This window comes from Vigna unguiculata, chromosome 8 (assembly GCF_037176805.1).
Source record: "Vigna unguiculata cultivar grain cowpea cultivar isolate G323 ecotype 2 chromosome 8, ASM3717680v1, whole genome shotgun sequence".
Classification (NCBI taxonomy): Eukaryota; Viridiplantae; Streptophyta; class Magnoliopsida; order Fabales; family Fabaceae; genus Vigna; species Vigna unguiculata.
In genome coordinates, this window is record NC_140799.1 from 34,755,435 (window position 1) to 34,774,082 (window position 18,648).

Consider the following 18,648-nt stretch of genomic DNA (forward strand, 5'->3'; position numbering starts at 1 on the left):
GCTTCTTTGTTATGTGGTTTTTAGATGCAAAACGATGTGTTATTTATATAAGTAGTATCATACAAATTTCTCTTGGGTTTCTTTATAAGAGAGGAAATTTAAAAAATGAAGCTGTTTATCAATTAAAATTAGTTTATTTGTAAGTTATAAAGAAAAATATTGAAAAAATGTAGTATTAAAAAGAGTTATATGCAGTTTTTTTTTTTTTTTTTTAAGTTAACTTATGTACAGAATTAATATTAATCTATGTAGAAACTTATCTTTTTCCCTCTTAAAAGTTTATAGGACAAAGTTTCTTTAGACGTACAGATAAATTTGAATGTTTTTTTTACACCTAATGGGTACTATCTATCTCTTAATTATATTATTTGCTGATATAATGGACAGATATAGTTTAATAATTATTAATCAGTTTGACAACTAATAATTAAATGATAAGTTTAGTATAATAAAAATTAATAATTTTAATAATTAGTGAAACTTGAAAAAAGATAATAAATTAATGTGTTAATTGAAATGATTAATTTTAATCTGAAAAATTTAATAATTAGTACTGAAAATTAAGTAATATTGAAGATTATTTATATATTTTATAGTTAGTATAGTAAGTTAAGTCATATATAATAATAAGTAATAAATGAATAAATGTAATGACAGATGAAATTTGAACAAGTATAATTTAATAACTATTTATAGTTAGTGATAATTTATAAGTTTAATATAATAATAAATGATAACTTTAATAATAAGTAAAAGTTTAATGCAGTGATAAATTAATATGATAAATACTCAGCAAAACAATTAATATTTTAAATAAAAACAATTAGTAAACTTAAAACTTTATAGGAAAAAAATGTAAAACTTAATGATTAATAAGTAATAAATTAATGAGTGATGTAATAAGCTATGAATTTATGATTTTTCTTTATATTTAATAATCAGGAATAAGATAATTAGAGATAAAACATTCTGCCCATACTATAGAATTAATTACCGTTTGATTTTCACTTTGATTTGAAATGTTTCAATGTGGTTCTAGATTTTAAAAAAGTTTCAATTACATAAAAAAATATCAATTGCGTCATAATTTTTTAAAAATTGTTTCAATTACTGACGAGGTTAAAGACATGTCACATATTAATATGTGATTTTTTTTTAAATTTTTTTTATACCACGTGTAAGGTCTTTAGTATGACACGACATAACACTTTTTGTGTCACGTGTCAATGTTAATGTGAATGTCAAGTGTAAGTGTCATTGTCTATATTTCAATTTAATCATTATATATGTTTATTGGATTCAATTTAGTTTCTACATATATATCTTTGATTTAATTTAGTTCATACATATGTTTCTTTGATTCAACTTAATCTTAATAATTTTTTCAAAATAGAACAATATTGTCCATTTCCAATTTAAGACCAAATTTCTTATTTGTATAAATGTTACGCTGATATTTTTTTTAAATGACTTTTTAACCTATTACATTATTATATATTATTAATCCATGTCTTGTTAATCATGTTTTTTATAAGATTAAAACTAATTAAGTATATTTGTTTTTTACAAAAAAGTAAGTTTTTAATACTAATATATTATTAAACTATGTTTTTTTTATAAGAATAAATTAATTAATACCATTTATACAATAATAAATTTGACCATCTTTTAATTGAGACCAAATTTGATATTTGTATAAATGTCTACGAATATTTATATTAAAATTTAGTGCTAAAAGTCATGATTAATAAACCATGGGTTAATAATATACAATAATGTAATACGCTAAAAAATCATTTTTAAAAAAAATATCAATATAATATTTATACGAATAAAAAATTTAGTCTCAAATTAGAAATGAACAAAATCACTCTATTTTAAAAGTAAAGGCCACAGTAAAATGTTCATATCAAAGTAGGACCAAGTGAGTAATTAAACTTATAATATATTTTGTTATTAAAATTAGTTTGTATTCACTTTTATATTTGAACAATTTATTTTCAATATTTTTTTAAAACATAATAAAAGATAAAATAGTAATATAAATATGTGTATTTATTGAGAGAATTATTTTATATATACCAATGAAAATATATGCGCTAGGTGCATGTGTTCTTTTAATTTTAAAAATAAATATAATTATTTTTTAAATTTTATTATGAATATTTTTTTTATAGATATTTTTATTTATTAAAGATACTTATTTGAAAAAAAAAATATATGATAACATATTATAAAAACATCAAGTTAATTAATAATATAATAAAAATCATTTCATAAAAAAAAGTGACTTACATTAGAAATACATGGGTTAATTATTTTTCGTTTTGAAATTTATTACTATTTCAAAATTTGATCTTGTTTGATCCTCGTATTTAAGAAATGTATGAATGTAGTTTTTCTCACATCGAAATTAGGTTATTTTATACTGTGTCCAATTATATGTGTCCATATATATATATATATATATATATATATATATATATATATATATATATATATATATATATATATATATATATATACTTTTCTTCTCGTGACTGTTCCTCATACCCTACCCTCCGTTCCTCCCCCTGGCCTCTGCTCCCCCTACCCTCCCTCCCTTCCCCCACCCTTCTCCTCACAATACCTTTATTCTAATTCTTAACCTCTAGCATGCTCAATAATGAGATTTCACTATTCCCTTCAGTAGCGTAATTCACATAAACTACTTACAAAATATGAACTTTTTCTACCCAAATTCCTTATCTTTTTGCGCTCGAAAATCCAAGCCTAGAAATTTTCATCTTCCCAATAGTAACTACAATTATTCAAACATCAAATAAAGCATTAAGCAAACAAGGGGCAATGATTTGGTCTAGATATATAAGATCATGTTTTAAACAAATTAAACTGATAATAATTGAAAGTAGATAGGGTTTAAGATTTCCCCCAAATTGCAACATACACATTTTATAATTACTACAGAATCACTACAATATAGTAACTTCCATTAATTCAAATTAACAAATCCTTAATTCCGGCTCTCTCTTCTCCATCTCTTTTGTCGATCTTAATATTTGCCACCACCGTCAAGCCAAGGAGTCCCACTTGCGCGCCCTTTACCTATTCCATAAACATGAATTAGGGTTTCTCCACACTCTGAATTCCACTTCATAATCTCTTGATAATGAGATAATGGAGGTTCAGAGACCGGGAGGGTGCGAGAGGAGGAGGAAGGGCCATAGAGGGTGAGGTATGAGGAATAGTTGCGGGGAAGGTGGGGAGGGAGAGAGATGGGTACACATGGACACATACACACACGGACACACATGGTAGTATGTTTGTTACGTAAAAAAAAATCTAACGTCATTTCGCTACTCGACCCACAACAAAAAATCTTTTATGTCACTCGTCCAGTTACCCGCCGAATAACCATTTAGAAAATATCCGTGAATTTTCTAAAACCTATGGATATCCATGGATATCCGCATATATTTAAAAAATAATAATTTAGAATAAAATCCTAATAACATTATAAGAAAAATAGAGTTGAGCATTTTCATTGCCAAGATCTAAAAAAAATAGAACAATAATATCAATATTTGATTAATACAATGGAATAAGGATAGAGTTGAACAACAATAGAGATCGAAAATTAGTGGTAATGTTGACGGTCACATTCGACTCCGATGCAAACGACGAGGCAAGGTTGCCGCGCTCTGGCTTCACGACTCGTAGATATGAAGGAAGATCATAATTCCTGCTCGAGAGAGAAGAGGAGACTATGGCCTATTCGGTCAACAACGTCACAATGATAGACAACAATGACACAATGCAACGAAGATGGAGGGATGACATTACCTATGGTTCCAAGAGGATTTTGACGCGTGAAGGAGGTAAAGAACGGTGTCATCGGTGCCAGCGATGCCCTGGTTGCGCCACATCGACACTGGTGAAGAAGAGCAACTAATTGGCAGTGATTGCGGAACAACGCCACCTGTGGTGGTGAGCTCAATGATGGTTGCTTGTTCTTGCTTGACCATGCATGAAAGTCTAAGAAGAATGAACACAGGGAGTAATTGTTGTTGCTTTAGTGTTTTCACTTAAAATTTTGCAGAAGATCCTGGACTGAGACATTGTTAGAGAAGAGAAGCAGTAGAGGGGTTGTTGCGAGAGGAAAATCTAATTTTAACTATGTGTTAGGTCAGGATAGATTATAAATTATAAATTATACTTTTAACAAGTAATAGATACCGCGAGTACAAGCAGTATGATACTCGACTTTGTCTCATTAATAAGAAGGTATTATTTTACCCATTATCCTCGCAAGTATCCACAAACTATCCGTGACTTGTTTTATTTGTGGATATCCGCGGACACGAGTATTTTTGTTATCTTTATGAGGACTAAACCAGATCCAACTTTGAAATATGAACGAATTCTAAAATTGTATTATACTTTAAAGACAAAAACATAATTAACTCAAATACATAATTGAATAATGAATCAATATACATAAAAGATAATATTAGATTCAATAACAATTGATATATACTTTTCGGAAGACTAATATTAAGTAGTCTAACTATGGAACTTCTCCATGTTATAGGGTGCTTTGGCCACCACATTTTTTTCATATATATAAATTAATATGTAAAAAATAATTTATTTGATTGGTATAATTTTGTGTACATGGTATCTCCAAAAAAAAAAATCATTTTTTTGACACTTCCAAAATACTTATTGAAGATCTATCACTAATGTCATACAAAATACTAACACTTGACTCACTCAAAGATTTATATTAATAACGAGCCTAAGGTCAAGGATCACTCAGAGTTCATTATAACCTAAGTCATACATCTACAAATGTTACAATGTGCAAATACTTTTTATTTACTTCTCATTACATGATGCCTTAGTCTATACAACTTAAACCATCAATAAGGAAATCTATATTATATCATAGATTCCTTTAAGTAATACACAAATTCAACTATGACCCACATGTCATCACAAGCTTGGGAACTTTAATTTTCATACATGTATATATCATTCGTAAACATAATATTCATAATATCATACACCATTTAAATAAACTAAACCAATAATGTTCAACATTGTCATCATCATATATCACACCTTTTTACTTCATTATATTTCATTATATTGTATCAGAACATCATATATTACTCTTTCATATATTACTTTAATTTCCATACATGTATATATCACAACATCATATTGCATGAGAATTTTAAAATAACTCATAAAACACAAACATTTTATGACAATTGTTAAAGATAATAAGTCATGTCGAGTTTCTCTCATCCAACCATACTCAAATATAACTCAAACAAAGCTAAGACGATAAACTGCTATCTTTTTCGGACCTTAAGTTCAAGAGGAATAATTTACTTAGTTTAAAAGTTCAAAAATAATAATAACTTCAACTAAAATTATCAACTTGACCTTTGCTCACTAAAACAACCAGAATTATAGTTTGATCTTTTGTATGATGTCTCACATAATATTGTCCGATCATTTTGTTACCTACAAAAGTATTTTGATGCTCAAGTAAGTATTTGATCTAAATGGTAATAATAAATGGAAAAAGTTTCAAAAATATTAAATACTTCACTTACATACTCAATTTATAAAGTCCTTGAAGAGTCTAATTATGATATGATTTTCTAACCTTCTTTAGCGTGATAATCCAGAAATTATCATGTTAATATTACTTCTGCCATGACGATCGATTCAAGGATAGAACCGGTATGTACATTATTCTTCTTCTTTTATATACCTTCGTTTCTCATCCCTGATACATACAACATTACCAAATCCGAAATCCGAGCAGTGCACTGTATATTTCCAAACAATGTCATCCTATTTTGGAAGACATAACTCCAAATAATAGAATTATTGTTTTTAATTATACATTCCCTCTTGCATCTTTTTATTTGTTATACCAATTTGAAATACAAAGCTAGTTTATAAAATACTCATTTTAAAATTAATTTAATTACTTTTTAAAATATTTGTTTCATAATACTATTTTATCATTTTCCGGAATACTCACTACAGGGAGAAAGATGTATTATGGATCATGTGCATGAAGAGAAATGGGTTTATGTGTTCCAGATTATTGTTGAGGAAGTGACACACTGATAACATTTTGGATTTTAAAAAATTACTTTAAACTTCAGAGATAGTGCAGGCTTAGAATTTTTAAGTGTAGGAAGAACATGTCCTGTTTGCAGAGTCTACTAGGGACCCACTTGAGCATCATAAAATTGTTTCAAATTATGTCCTTTGCCGGCATCATTGATTATGCATCTGATACCAATATGGTTGCATCATCATGCTTTGGGACAATATTTTATAACTATATCGTGCTTGGCCTACATGTATATGCCATCACATCACCTAATATTCAGATTCATTGTTTCTATGTTGGAGATCCAACGTCTGAAAGTCACTGAAATGAGTACTTTATGATCACACTATGTAGAGAAAGAACAATATAGAAACTTAACGCAGAAAATTATACAAGGATAGCACGAAAACTCAATATATGAAATGAAAAACGAAGGTTATGCCGGAGTTACAACAGAGATATAGCTTAAAGAAGCTTGGATAATTACTAATAAAATGCTTCGCTTGTATGGTTGTGGCTAAACATGCTACAATCAAAAGTGTAATATTACAAAGATTTATATTTGGATTAATTTATGTGTGCTCCGTTAGATTATAATCACTAAGAAATGCCAATTACTAAAAAAAGGTCTGATCTCGGAAGAAGCTTTTAATACAACAGGAATCCAAAAATCTTGGATTGTACAACGACTATGAATAACCAAAAACTAAGTAACTAGATTTATAAAAAAAAAAAACGAGTCCATCTAGGACTATGAATGAAGTGAAACACAACAATAAATCACACAGTGTACATGCTATCACGTAAACAATGATACAAAAGATCAGAGGATCGATGCATATCCCAACATACAAAGATACAATGGGAACGACCTTTCATTCCCGATATTCCAGCGCCCAGAAACACCAAATGCCTTGCTGAAACACGATTGTGTGAACTTCACAACAAAACCCCAAGGGTGCTTCCCCTTTTTGGTGAGCATCCCTAATAAGAATAAATAGTTAAGAATTAATCCTCAAATCTGAATCATGAAATAAGGTACCTTCATCAGTTGACTAGACGTCAACACTACGAACAATGAATGAAATGGATAAGTCAGCAGGTCAAGTGATTTCAGTCAATTCAAAATGTAGTGCTACTCTCACTTGCAGAAAGTGAGGGGCCTTCAGACTTCACCAGAGTTGACCCTTTGCTACTAATGTCAAGCCCCTGGAAACGACCAAGCTGGTCATTTTGCAATATTTCTGATAGTGTATGAGAACTAGTTTGATGCAGTGGATGAGTTGGCATTGTTGATGGGGAGTGACCAAATGATGACAACTGGATGTTTTGGTGACCAGAAGGGCCTGATTGTGACACGATTGGACTGAAAGTTGGTCCCGTAAACGGCATATGGTGCATTCCCAAATTAAAGGATTCAGTGTGGCTCATCATCTCACCAGTAGCAACTTTAAGTCTCTCAACTTCCTTTTTCAATGCTTCATTAAGAGCTATAACATATCAGAAACTAATTTCAGTACAATTAGCTAATCCTAATAACACACTTCTAAGAGTTACATTAAAAAAAGTAGTAAAGTACGTATTTTTTATGTATATTAAGAATATAATGATGGTTACCATCTCGAAGCTGTGCTTGCTGCTCCATGGCTTGCAGACGGAGCTTAAGCTCGGTATTTTCAGTACTCAGGCCTGTCGTGTCCCTCTATAAAAAAATCAAAATAAGTATTTGTGTCATTTCTATTTAGCCACAATTGGTTTGTATACGCATACGAAATAAGTCAACCCAGTAAATCCTCAAAAACAACGCCCCATTACATTACCATGCAGCATCAGGAAATCCCTTAACAAATCAGAGTCTACTCCGTAAAATGGAACGTCTAAAAGCACTTTAAATTTTAGACACGCACAAACCTGGTATAATGTCAATTGAGCAGAAAGAGTTGTGGCTTCCGTCTGAAGTGTTTGAACCTTGCGCTCGAGTTCTTGTATATAGCGAGCTTTTCTCTCTTTAGATCGAGCAGCGGATTGCCGATTTGCAAGTATTCTATTCACAAAAACAACAACATCATGACAATAATAATAAACAGAATCCAATTCAAAGCAATCACTTAATGAAACAAGTGAGCACTAGTTTTAACATAAACCCTTCGCTCTCGGCATTTAAATGGTTCTTCATGCTGTAACAAGGTTTTAAAAATGCATTCACATCCTCAATTTCAGCCACAACGACAATTCTTTTTACCAAATTATGACCATAACTTTTGCCACAACAAGGTTCTTTTACACACTCCAACCAAGTGGCAAACGCAATTTAAGGCTACATATGCCTGACTTTTCTAGCAAATGTCATGGATTGCCGTGAAACAGTGACGACGACTGCAACTAAAAACCCTGACCTCTAATTATTCATTAATTAAAACATATCAATTCACACAGCATCATCAAAATATCACAACAGAGAGGTCAAGCAGTTTCAACCTTCAGCAACAAGCCTCAATTTAACTTCATAAACCAATTAAATTTGAAACGCGAAAATCAACTAACGTAAAACCTTAAACTGATAAGACCAACTGTTTACTAATTCACACGTCACATCGAAGTGTAATCATTAGAACCCAAAATCAAAGTAAAAGAAGCATTGCTGAGATCGCAGTTGAGTTGAGAACCTCTTAGCACGCTTAGGATCAACTGTCCATAGCTCGGCTAACTTATCAGGAGGCATAGCCTTCTTAGCTTCCATAATTTCGCCAAACGATGAAGAGCCATCGACGGAATTACTGTGCCGGTGCCTCGCCATCGCCGGACTTTTCTCCAGTTCTCCGGTCGGATCCGCTCCATTTCCTGCACCGCCCGACCCGTTTGCACCTCCCAGCTTGTCCACGTCAATGTACGTCGAGAACAAGTCGTCCTCGGATCCGATCTCGTCCATACTCGCCGTAGATGACCCGCCGGCAAACGGATCCGACGGCGAAAGGTCCATCATGTCGTCCGGAAGCCGGAAACTCACCTCCGAGTGAGCTCGCCGGTGGTGAGGCCCGCCGGAGCGTGCGAAAATCGAGGACGATGAGGCGCCGGCGCCGGCGGCCGCTGTTGACGGTGCCGGTCGCGGTGGCTGAGATGCGGCATTGGCATTGTGAGGATTGGGATTGGAATTGGAATTAGGGTTTGAAGATGGATCTTGCATCTGTTCCCTAAAGCTAATAGTTTTGTCACCCAACAGAGTTGAACTCTCTTCCTTCTTTCTCTCCACTTCTAACATTTCCGATAGACACGAGTAAAAAAAAAACTATATATTTAAATAATAAGAATAATAATAAATATATTATGTTAAGAGTTTTTTAATCAACTTAACTATAATGTATCCATAAATTCGTTTTACGTTACTTTTACATTGTTATATACGATTTTATTTTTTATTTTTTGCTATTCTTTAGAATGAATGATATTATTAAACATAAACAAAAAAAAAATCACCATTAAAATGTTGAAAGGAAGTATTTATACTACATAACATTTTTTCCAGCTCATGATTATGAAAAATAAAATTTGTAACAGTATACTTAAGATTTTTGATTCATGTATATAAAAACATTATACTAAGCCATTCAAATTAAATGATGACTTTGACTTTGAAATAGTTTTTAATAATTGCATTAGTTATGTATAATTATTATATTCAATCCAACTAAATTATTCTAAAAAAACGTTCCTCTGAATTTTAAGGTAGGGCACTTTCAATATAATAATTAAACACATTAATAAAATAATTAATTTATTTGAATTTTTAAAGAATATTATGAATGTATCATATTATTTTTTTTATTATTAATGGTTTTTAAATTTTTTTTATTATAAAGTATTTTATAAAAAAGATAAACAAATCCCGGAAAATATGTACTCTATAATAAAGAGCAAAGGGAGTAATTACTTTCAAATTATAAATAATTATTTTTGTGGAAATTTTAATTAAACTCTTTTTTATTATTGTTGTAGAAATAGAATAATATTCTTTACTTATAATTTTATAAACTACCTTGTGATCCCCGCCTTGTACAAAGGAAAGCGATGTGAATTAAACTATAGATATTTATATATATTATGGTATATATTGTTGAGGGCCCAAAAGATATTTAATTCGTTGTTGCCCAAAAAGTCCTATTTAATTTGTATCATATACAATTATATATATATAGAATTATAATTTATGCACATCATTTTCAAACATCACGTAATACCACATGTACAATCATGTGACACGGTTGAAAAGGTCCATTGATATGTCACTATACACTCTGTGAATTAATGTTTTGACCTTTTAAAAGGTATTTTTAAACATATTAAGTATGTAGGTGAAGAAGTTAAAGTAAGTAGAATAAAAAAATGCTATGAAATGTTATTAGTTTTAAAATTTAGCTTACATCTTATTTTTTTTTTCATAATGATGTTGTCATAAGAATTTGGGTTGAGTCAAAATATCGGTGTTGTATATGAGAATAATAATTTCTCTTGCTATCGACGAGAGGTTTGAAGGTTTGTTCCAGTATATTCAATAGTTTCACAGTATTTAGGAGTTGAGGTCAAACACAATTTAAATACCTATTCTTTTCTTCATCCATTGAGGTGTCTGTTAAAGACAAAACTGTGACGACATTTTAAAGTAGACAATACTTTGCAAACTGTGGGGACAACAACTACCCTTGCCCTTCATATATAATTTTTATCATGAGTTTTGTTCAATTTTTCTTGCTTTATATTCTTTCATTTTATTTTTTATTTTTAATAACTTTTAATGTGATGACAAATGATTAATGGACTTTAGAACATCAATTTTTAAAAGAAAATTCATATTTTAGGTAATACGAGAAAGTGGAGAATGGAATGGTGTTCACTACAAAAAATTTATTGATGAATTATTTTATCTCGAAAAATACAACCAATTCGTTATATGATTCACAACAAAAATGACAAATTATTTTTAAAATTTATCATCATGTTCATGTAAATTAATTTTAAGAATTTAGAATATAATTTTTATCATGAGTTTTGTTCAATCTTCCATGTTTTATATGCTTTTATTTTATTTTTATTTTTAATAACTTTTAATATGATAATAAATGATTGATGGACTTTAGAATATTAACATAATTGAGATGTGTAAGTTTAAATGATGGTTACCATGACCTTATTTGAAAAGTTAATTTAAAAATTTATTATTAATATTTTATATCAATAAGTAATCGATATTATTATGATTTAAATAACACTTAATAAGACAAATATTGATGCTTAATTAACATTTAAAAACTTAATAAGAATATTTTATAGTTTAAAAACTATATGTGAAGCAAAGATTTTTCTTTTATAATTTCAATTTTAATTTTGTAACTTTTACAAGTATCTTATAAGAAAATTCATATTTTAGGAAATTTGAGAAAGTGAAGAATGGTGTGTTGTTCACTACAAAAGTTTTATTGATGAATTGCTTTATCTCGAAAAATACAACCAATTTGTTATATGATTCACAACAAAAATGACAAATTGTTTTTAAAATTTATCATCATGTTCATGTAAATTAATTTTTAGAATTTAGAATGTAATTTTTATCATGAGTTTTGTTCAATTTTCCATGCTTTATATTCTTTTATTTTATTTTTTATTTTTAATAACTTTTGATGTGATGACAAATGATTGACGGACTTTAGAACATCAATTTTTAAAAGAAAATTCATATTTTAGGTAATACGAGAAAGTGGAGAATGGAATGGTGTTCACTACAAAAAATTTATTGATGAATTATTTTATCTCGAAAAATACAACCAATTCGTTATATGATTCACAACAAAAATGACAAATTGTTTTTAAAATTTATCATCATGTTCATGTAAATTAATTTTAAGAATTTAGAATATAATTTTTATCATGAGTTTTGTTCAATCTTCCATGTTTTATATGCTTTTATTTTATTTTTATTTTTAATAACTTTTAATATGATAATAAATGATTGATGGACTTTAGAATATTAACATAATTGAGATGTGTAAGTTTAAATGATGGTTACCATGACCTTATTTGAAAAGTTAATTTAAAAATTTATTATTAATATTTTATATCAATAAGTAATCGATATTATTATGATTTAAATAACACTTAATAAGACAAATATTGATGCTTAATTAACATTTAAAAACTTAATAAGAATATTTTATAGTTTAAAAACTATATGTGAAGCAAAGATTTTTCTTTTATAATTTCAATTTTAATTTTGTAACTTTTACAAGTATCTTATAAGAAAATTCATATTTTAGGAAATTTGAGAAAGTGAAGAATGGTGTGTTGTTCACTACAAAAGTTTTATTGATGAATTGCTTTATCTCGAAAAATACAACCAATTTGTTATATGATTCACAACAAAAATGGCAAATTGTTTTTAAAATTTATCATCATGTTCATGTAAATTAATTTTAAGAATTTAGAATATAATTTTTATCATGAGTTTTGTTCAATCTTCCATGTTTTATATGCTTTTATTTTATTTTTATTTTTAATAACTTTTAATATGATAATAAAAGATTGATGGACTTTAGAATATTAACATAATTGAGATGTGTAAGTTTAAATGATGGTTACCATGACCTTATTTGAAAAGTTAATTTAAAAATTTATTATTAATATTTTATATCAATAAGTAATCGATATTATTATGATTTAAATAACACTTAATAAGACAAATATTGATGCTTAATTAACATTTAAAAACTTAATAAGAATATTTTATAGTTTAAAAACTATATGTGAAGCAAAGATTTTTCTTTTATAATTTCAATTTTAATTTTGTAACTTTTACAAGTATCTTATAAGAAAATTCATATTTTAGGAAATTTGAGAAAGTGAAGAATGGTGTGTTGTTCACTACAAAAGTTTTATTGATGAATTGCTTTATCTCGAAAAATACAACCAATTTGTTATATGATTCACAACAAAAATGACAAATTGTTTTTAAAATTTATCATCATGTTCATGTAAATTAATTTTTAGAATTTAGAATGTAATTTTTATCATGAGTTTTGTTCAATTTTCCATGCTTTATATTCTTTTATTTTATTTTTTATTTTTAATAACTTTTGATGTGATGACAAATGATTGACGGACTTTAGAATATTAATTTGTAAAAGAAAATTCATATTTTACGTAATACAAGAAAGTGAATAATGGAGTGATGTTTACTACAAAAGTTTTATAGATGAATTGTTTTATCTCGAAAAATACAACCAATTTGTTATATGATTCACAACAAAAATGAAAAATTGTTTTTAAAATTTATCATCATGTTCACATAAATTAATTTTTAGAATTTAGAATGTAATTTTTGTCATCAGTTTTGTTCAATCTTCCATGCTTTATATTCTTTTATTTTATTTTTTTATTTTTAATAACTTTTAATATGATGACATATGATTGATGAACTTTAGAATATCAATATAATTGAGATGTGCAAGTTCATAATGATGTTTGACCTTATTTGAAAAGTTGATTTACAAATTTATTATTAATATTTTACATCGATAAGTAATCAATATTATTATGATTTATATAAAACTTAAAAGGAATATTTTATAGTTTAAAAACTATATGTTAAGCAAACATTTTTTTTTATAATTTCAATTTCAATTTCAATTTTGTAACTTTTACAACCATCTTAAAAGAAAATTCATATTTTAGGTAACATGAGAAAGTGAAGAATGGAGTGGTGTTCACTACAAAAGTTTTATTGATGAATTGTTTTATCTCGAAAAATACAACCAATTTGTTATATGATTCACAACAAAAATGACAAATTGTTTTTAAAATTTATCATCATGTTCATGTAAATTAAGTTTTAGAATTTAGAATGTGTCTCATTATCAATAGGTCTCTTTCACATGATTTAATTTCATTATTATTATTATTATTATTATTATTATTATTATTATTATTATTATTATTATTATTATTATAAGAAGTTGTGACGAACATACATATAACCGAGTATAATAGGCAAGCACCCTCCTCATTTTGTTTAATTATTACCAAATATTTGGTAAAAAATAGTTTGCCCTCTTAATCCCGTAATTTTTCTCCCCTTAACTTTTTTAAAGATAGATTGATTGATAATTATTATTAAATTTCATGATAATAATAATTATTAATTTATATTATTTGAAAATTAAATTGCCCCCACTGACTTAGGATATTAGGTCCACCACCGGGAAGAAGAGTTATCTCTTAAAGGAGAAGAAGGAGGGGATTTTTCACTCTCTACCTCACCACTTGACTTTAAGATCATGATTGTCTTGATTAGGCAATTCAAATACCCATATCCCAAACACTTAAAACATTTTATGGAACTTGACCTTGGAGAAGGGGAATGGTGGGAGGGTGACCTCTAGGTGAATTACTCTTGGGATGTGGCTCTTGGTGAGATTTTGAAGGGGACTTATAATGTTTTTCCTTTCTTTTTCACTTTAAAGAATGACTATAATAATCATTGTGTGTGTAAAGCCCATTAAATTCCTTATTTTTTTTTTCTGCCCTAAATTAAAAGGTTGCCCCAAACTATTGGGCCTAAGGGCTGACCCAAAGAGAAAACATACCCTAAGTCTGCCCTAACGCTTTCGTTCCATTCACTTTGCAGAAACAGTTCTCCCTTTCTCTTTAGAGCAACCACAAACCTCTGCTAGGGTTTCGCATCCCCTCTTACGCTGAGCTAGAAGGACTCCATCGACTCGAGTAAGTTAACCTTCCAACTATTTTCCCCTATTCTAGCTCTGCTGTCTTGGTTTCAAACTGAAGCTTTTCCTTATTGATCCAGTTTCACCTTTGTTCCGCGAATCTCCAGTTCTTTATGCTAACCTCGGAGCTGATGTGCTCGCTAGTTTTGATTTAAGAGTCTTGTGCTAGCTTATTTCCAGTAAGGGAAGCTAGAACCCTCATGTTTGTTGGTGTGATTACTGTTGTTTTGCGTTTGTTTCGTGATTGATTGAGTTGTATGCTGTTATGGATGTATGAGATGGTTGGCATTATTGTTTGGGTATGAAATATGACTGTGGTAGGGAGAAATAGTGGCGAGGTTCGACACACTCGCCCAAACGGGCCTGTCTTGCCTAGGCGAGACTTGCAGGAATAGATCAGAGCTGCACTCGAGCTCTCGCTCAAGCGAAAACTCTTGTTTTGAGCGGGGCACTGTCTCGCTCAGGCGAGAGACGCTCGCCTAAGCGAGGACGCGTGAGAGCTCTGGGCATGTTGCTCCTGTTTTAGCCTAGGCGAGGAACCTCACCTTTGGGCGAGGAGGGCTCGCCTAAACGAGCCTTGCGAAAGCCTCCCCATGCCCCTGTGGTGATCTCGCCTAAGCGAGGGCATTCCTCTCGCCTGAGCGAGGGCTCCTGGCTTGAGCGAGATCTGCTGCGAGTTGTGCTGTTTCCTTCGCTTGGCTAAATGAAATGTTTGATTTATGATGTATCCTATATAATGCATGAGGCCTACGAAATGAAATGCATGATATAAGCTGTGGTTACAAATTGGATTGATATGATTGTATGATCTTGGCATGTGAAACAAATGAGATGGTTGGTGTTAAAGTGGCATGGTATTGGCATGAGGTGAAATTTCACAACTATGGTTTGAGAGTAATGGATGGGTATGGAACCACTGGAAAAAAAATGAAAGAGGTGAATTATAAAGAGTTGGTATGTGATGTATATGTATATGTGCGATAAATCTTTCTTGATTGGTCTAGTATGCTTGGTCCGTGTCAATGCGTAATTCCTTGGAAATCTCTAGGTGAGATTTCAGGGTCGTGCTTCAGTGGTCGGGATGTAATTCCATGGCCCCTGTTAGTGGGTGTCCATGATGGTGCCTCATCTATATAACTTGATAAGGATTCAAGGTAAGGATTGCATCTTGACACTCTAAGGAGTCAGTTAGTCTCACTTAGAGCGGACTGACTCTTGTGGTGAGAGTAGCAAGAGGCCTAAAACTCATTAAGGGCTAACTTTGTGTGTGGGAGAATTGATTCATTGTAACACTTGTAACACATAGCTCGGGGGTGAGCAGAGGTATCCACCACAAGTGCAAGCATCCGCTGAATCCGACTAGATTATATATATCCGGATGAGTCGAGTCGAGTCGTAGTATATGGATTGAAAGTTCATAACATGCTTGGATGATGTATGCGTAGTTGATTGTTAAAGTATGTCTGATTACCTGTTACAATCATGTTTGGCTCTAGCTTACCCTTCTGTTGATGTGTGGTTATCTCTTTTGCAATGATCATCAACTTGTTGATGTGAGCAAATGCGAGGAATACCCGTGGTCAACAAGGAGGTGATTCCGCTGCATAGTCCGCTTGGGCTGGGCTTCTTGTGTTAATTGGGTTATTCTTTTAGGACAAAGGCCCATGTACTGTCTGGCCTTTGGGCTTCCTTTTGAAAACTTTGTCGTTAATCCTTTATGTTTTCTTTTGGCCTCGTGGTGTGCCCTAACTATTGTATGGAGTGGTATTTGTACTCCAGAACTGCGTTTATATGTTATTCGATGTGACGTTTCCTTTTAATTTTGGTTTATCAATTAAATGGGACGTTATAGTGTGAGTAACTCCTTCTTGTCCCATCTTTTCCTTTCAATTGAGTTATAATTTTTAGGACAAGGTGGAAGAGATTTTCAATTGTGCAATACTCATACAATTCTACTAGGCCTTGAATGTTTCTCCATAAGCCATTCATAAACCTAGATACCTTTTCCTCATTAGATTCATTTATTCCAACCCTAAGCATTAAAAATTCTAGCTCTTTAAATAGTCCTTCACTCACATTTGACATTGTTGAAGCCTTTGGAGCTTCAAAAGGAGTTCCCTTCTATAGTAGGAAGAAACAAATCTAGCTTGCATAATAGATTTAATTTACCTCTAAGAAGTCGCAAATGACCCTTGGTAATTGTCCATACAAACTTTATGCCACCAAATCAAGACATGTCCCTGGAACTCTACTACCACTAAGTCCATTTGTTCTTGATCAACTAGGTTTGCATTAAATATTAAATATTTGGTTAGTGTTGACCTGTATTGTCAAATACTAGCAAGTGCATTGTTTAAATTGTAGTGAACAAGTGACGCATCCATAGGATTTGTTCATATTTAACAATAACTTTGAATCAATCTAGATTTAGAATTAAACAATACTTTGAAAGTTTAATATTGATCCAAAAAATTACAAATAAATTAGATAAACTAATAAGAATGAGCATGTTGAGATTGAGTTTCACTACTCTGTTTCTACTTCACTATTACTGATTTACTAAGTATCAAACCATTATTTAGTGTTCCTGGAAATAATAAATTAAAGGTTAAATATATTTTTGATCTCTTAACTTTTAGCACAAATTGGAATCAGTCTCTCTTTGAAACTTTGACCCAATTTACTCCCTCCTAATTGAATGAATCCTTGCATTAAGAACAAGACCATATAACAAGCTAAAACATATAGATCTATTCCTAGGATCTAAGAATAATAAATAGTTTGGTTGGATCTTAACTTAGACTAGTTTCCTAACTCAATCCAAGTTGATAAAATAGATGAGTGATTAGTTCATCCAAACATTAAACATGAATCAAATCATTAACATCTGAATAAAACATTTACATAAATAGAAATTGGTGCCATTCAATAACAACATAGGAGAATTCAACTGCTCGTGACGGATCTAACAATAACAACTACAAGTTGTTGTTCCTCCCTCATGTCTTTTACAAAGGTGTTTAAGATTTACGAGAGAAGTGTTCTAAGGATTGGCTTTGTTTTCATAGACTTCTAAGGATTGGCTTAAGCTCCAATCATGGTGATCAACACTTGGGGTTTCCCTGAGTTTCTTTTTAGTTCATGCCACTCCTATGATGGTTAACTTTGGAGGTTTCCTCCTAAAGTGGGGTTCCTTCATGGTCTAGCTTCCAAATGTAGTGTTCAAGGTTTTCTTCACGTGACTTAAGCACCAACATAGTTTCTCATTTGTGAAGGCCAAATTTTGATTTTGACCTAACCACCTTTCAACGCTCAGTTACAATTCTAGGACTTAACCTGTTATCCTTTAATTCTTTCAAAAAGTGTTACAATTCACCAAAAATAGAGTAGATTTTCATATATATGATTCTTCATACCTCGTTATGTAATTTCTAAGTGAAATAGGATTGTTTTAATAAAAGTTAAGTCAATTACTTGCATGTTTAAGGTTGATGTTTAAGGTTGGTTTCCTTGGAAGTGTTATCTTCAATCTCCTTAGGAGCTATATGGTGAATGTGAGGTCCTTCTCCATCTCCAATCTTTGAATTGTCTCGCTAAGTGTCCTTCACTCTTTTTTTTTTTTTTTTGTAGTTCCTTTTGTTTGAGAAGCTTAACTAGAGATGACTCTTGGTTGAGTTGAGTCATTAAGGGTTCTCCAACCTTGGGAGTTGGATGAAGTGTTTGACATGTTGCACCTAC

General features: G+C 30.5%; 1 protein-coding gene across 2 annotated transcripts; it reads right to left on the bottom strand.

Annotated features, from left to right (window-relative positions):
- Nucleotides 1-6,772: 6,772 nt before the first annotated feature.
- Nucleotides 6,773-9,410, bottom strand: LOC114193127 (transcription factor RF2b-like). Of its 2 annotated transcripts, none has more exons than XM_085665351.1 (4): nt 8,809-9,410; nt 8,054-8,186; nt 7,760-7,844; nt 6,773-7,620 (listed from the first exon to the last, which is right to left on the bottom strand). In XM_085665351.1, exons 1-4 carry the CDS (start codon nt 9,399-9,401, stop codon nt 7,265-7,267), a joined length of 1,167 nt encoding a protein of 388 aa, XP_085521477.1. In that variant the 5' UTR covers nt 9,402-9,410; the 3' UTR covers nt 6,773-7,264. The 2 variants fall into 2 exon arrangements, with proteins under 2 accessions (XP_085521477.1, XP_085521476.1); XM_085665350.1 differs by having other exon boundaries at nt 6,773-7,632.
- Nucleotides 9,411-18,648: the final 9,238 nt, after the last annotated feature.

Bases quoted from the DNA above. Each gene is read 5' to 3' on its own strand.
- LOC114193127 (XM_085665350.1), bottom strand. From the start codon at position 9,401: ATGTTAGAAGTGGAGAGAAAGAAGGAAGAGAGTTCAACTCTGTTGGGT. The intron at 8,187-8,808 runs GTTCTCAACTCA...TTTTGTGAATAG, and splicing joins GATCCTAAGCGTGCTAAGAG to AATACTTGCAAATCGGCAAT. The intron at 7,633-7,759 runs GTAACCATCATT...GATATGTTATAG, and splicing joins GCAAGCACAGCTTCGAGATG to CTCTTAATGAAGCATTGAAA.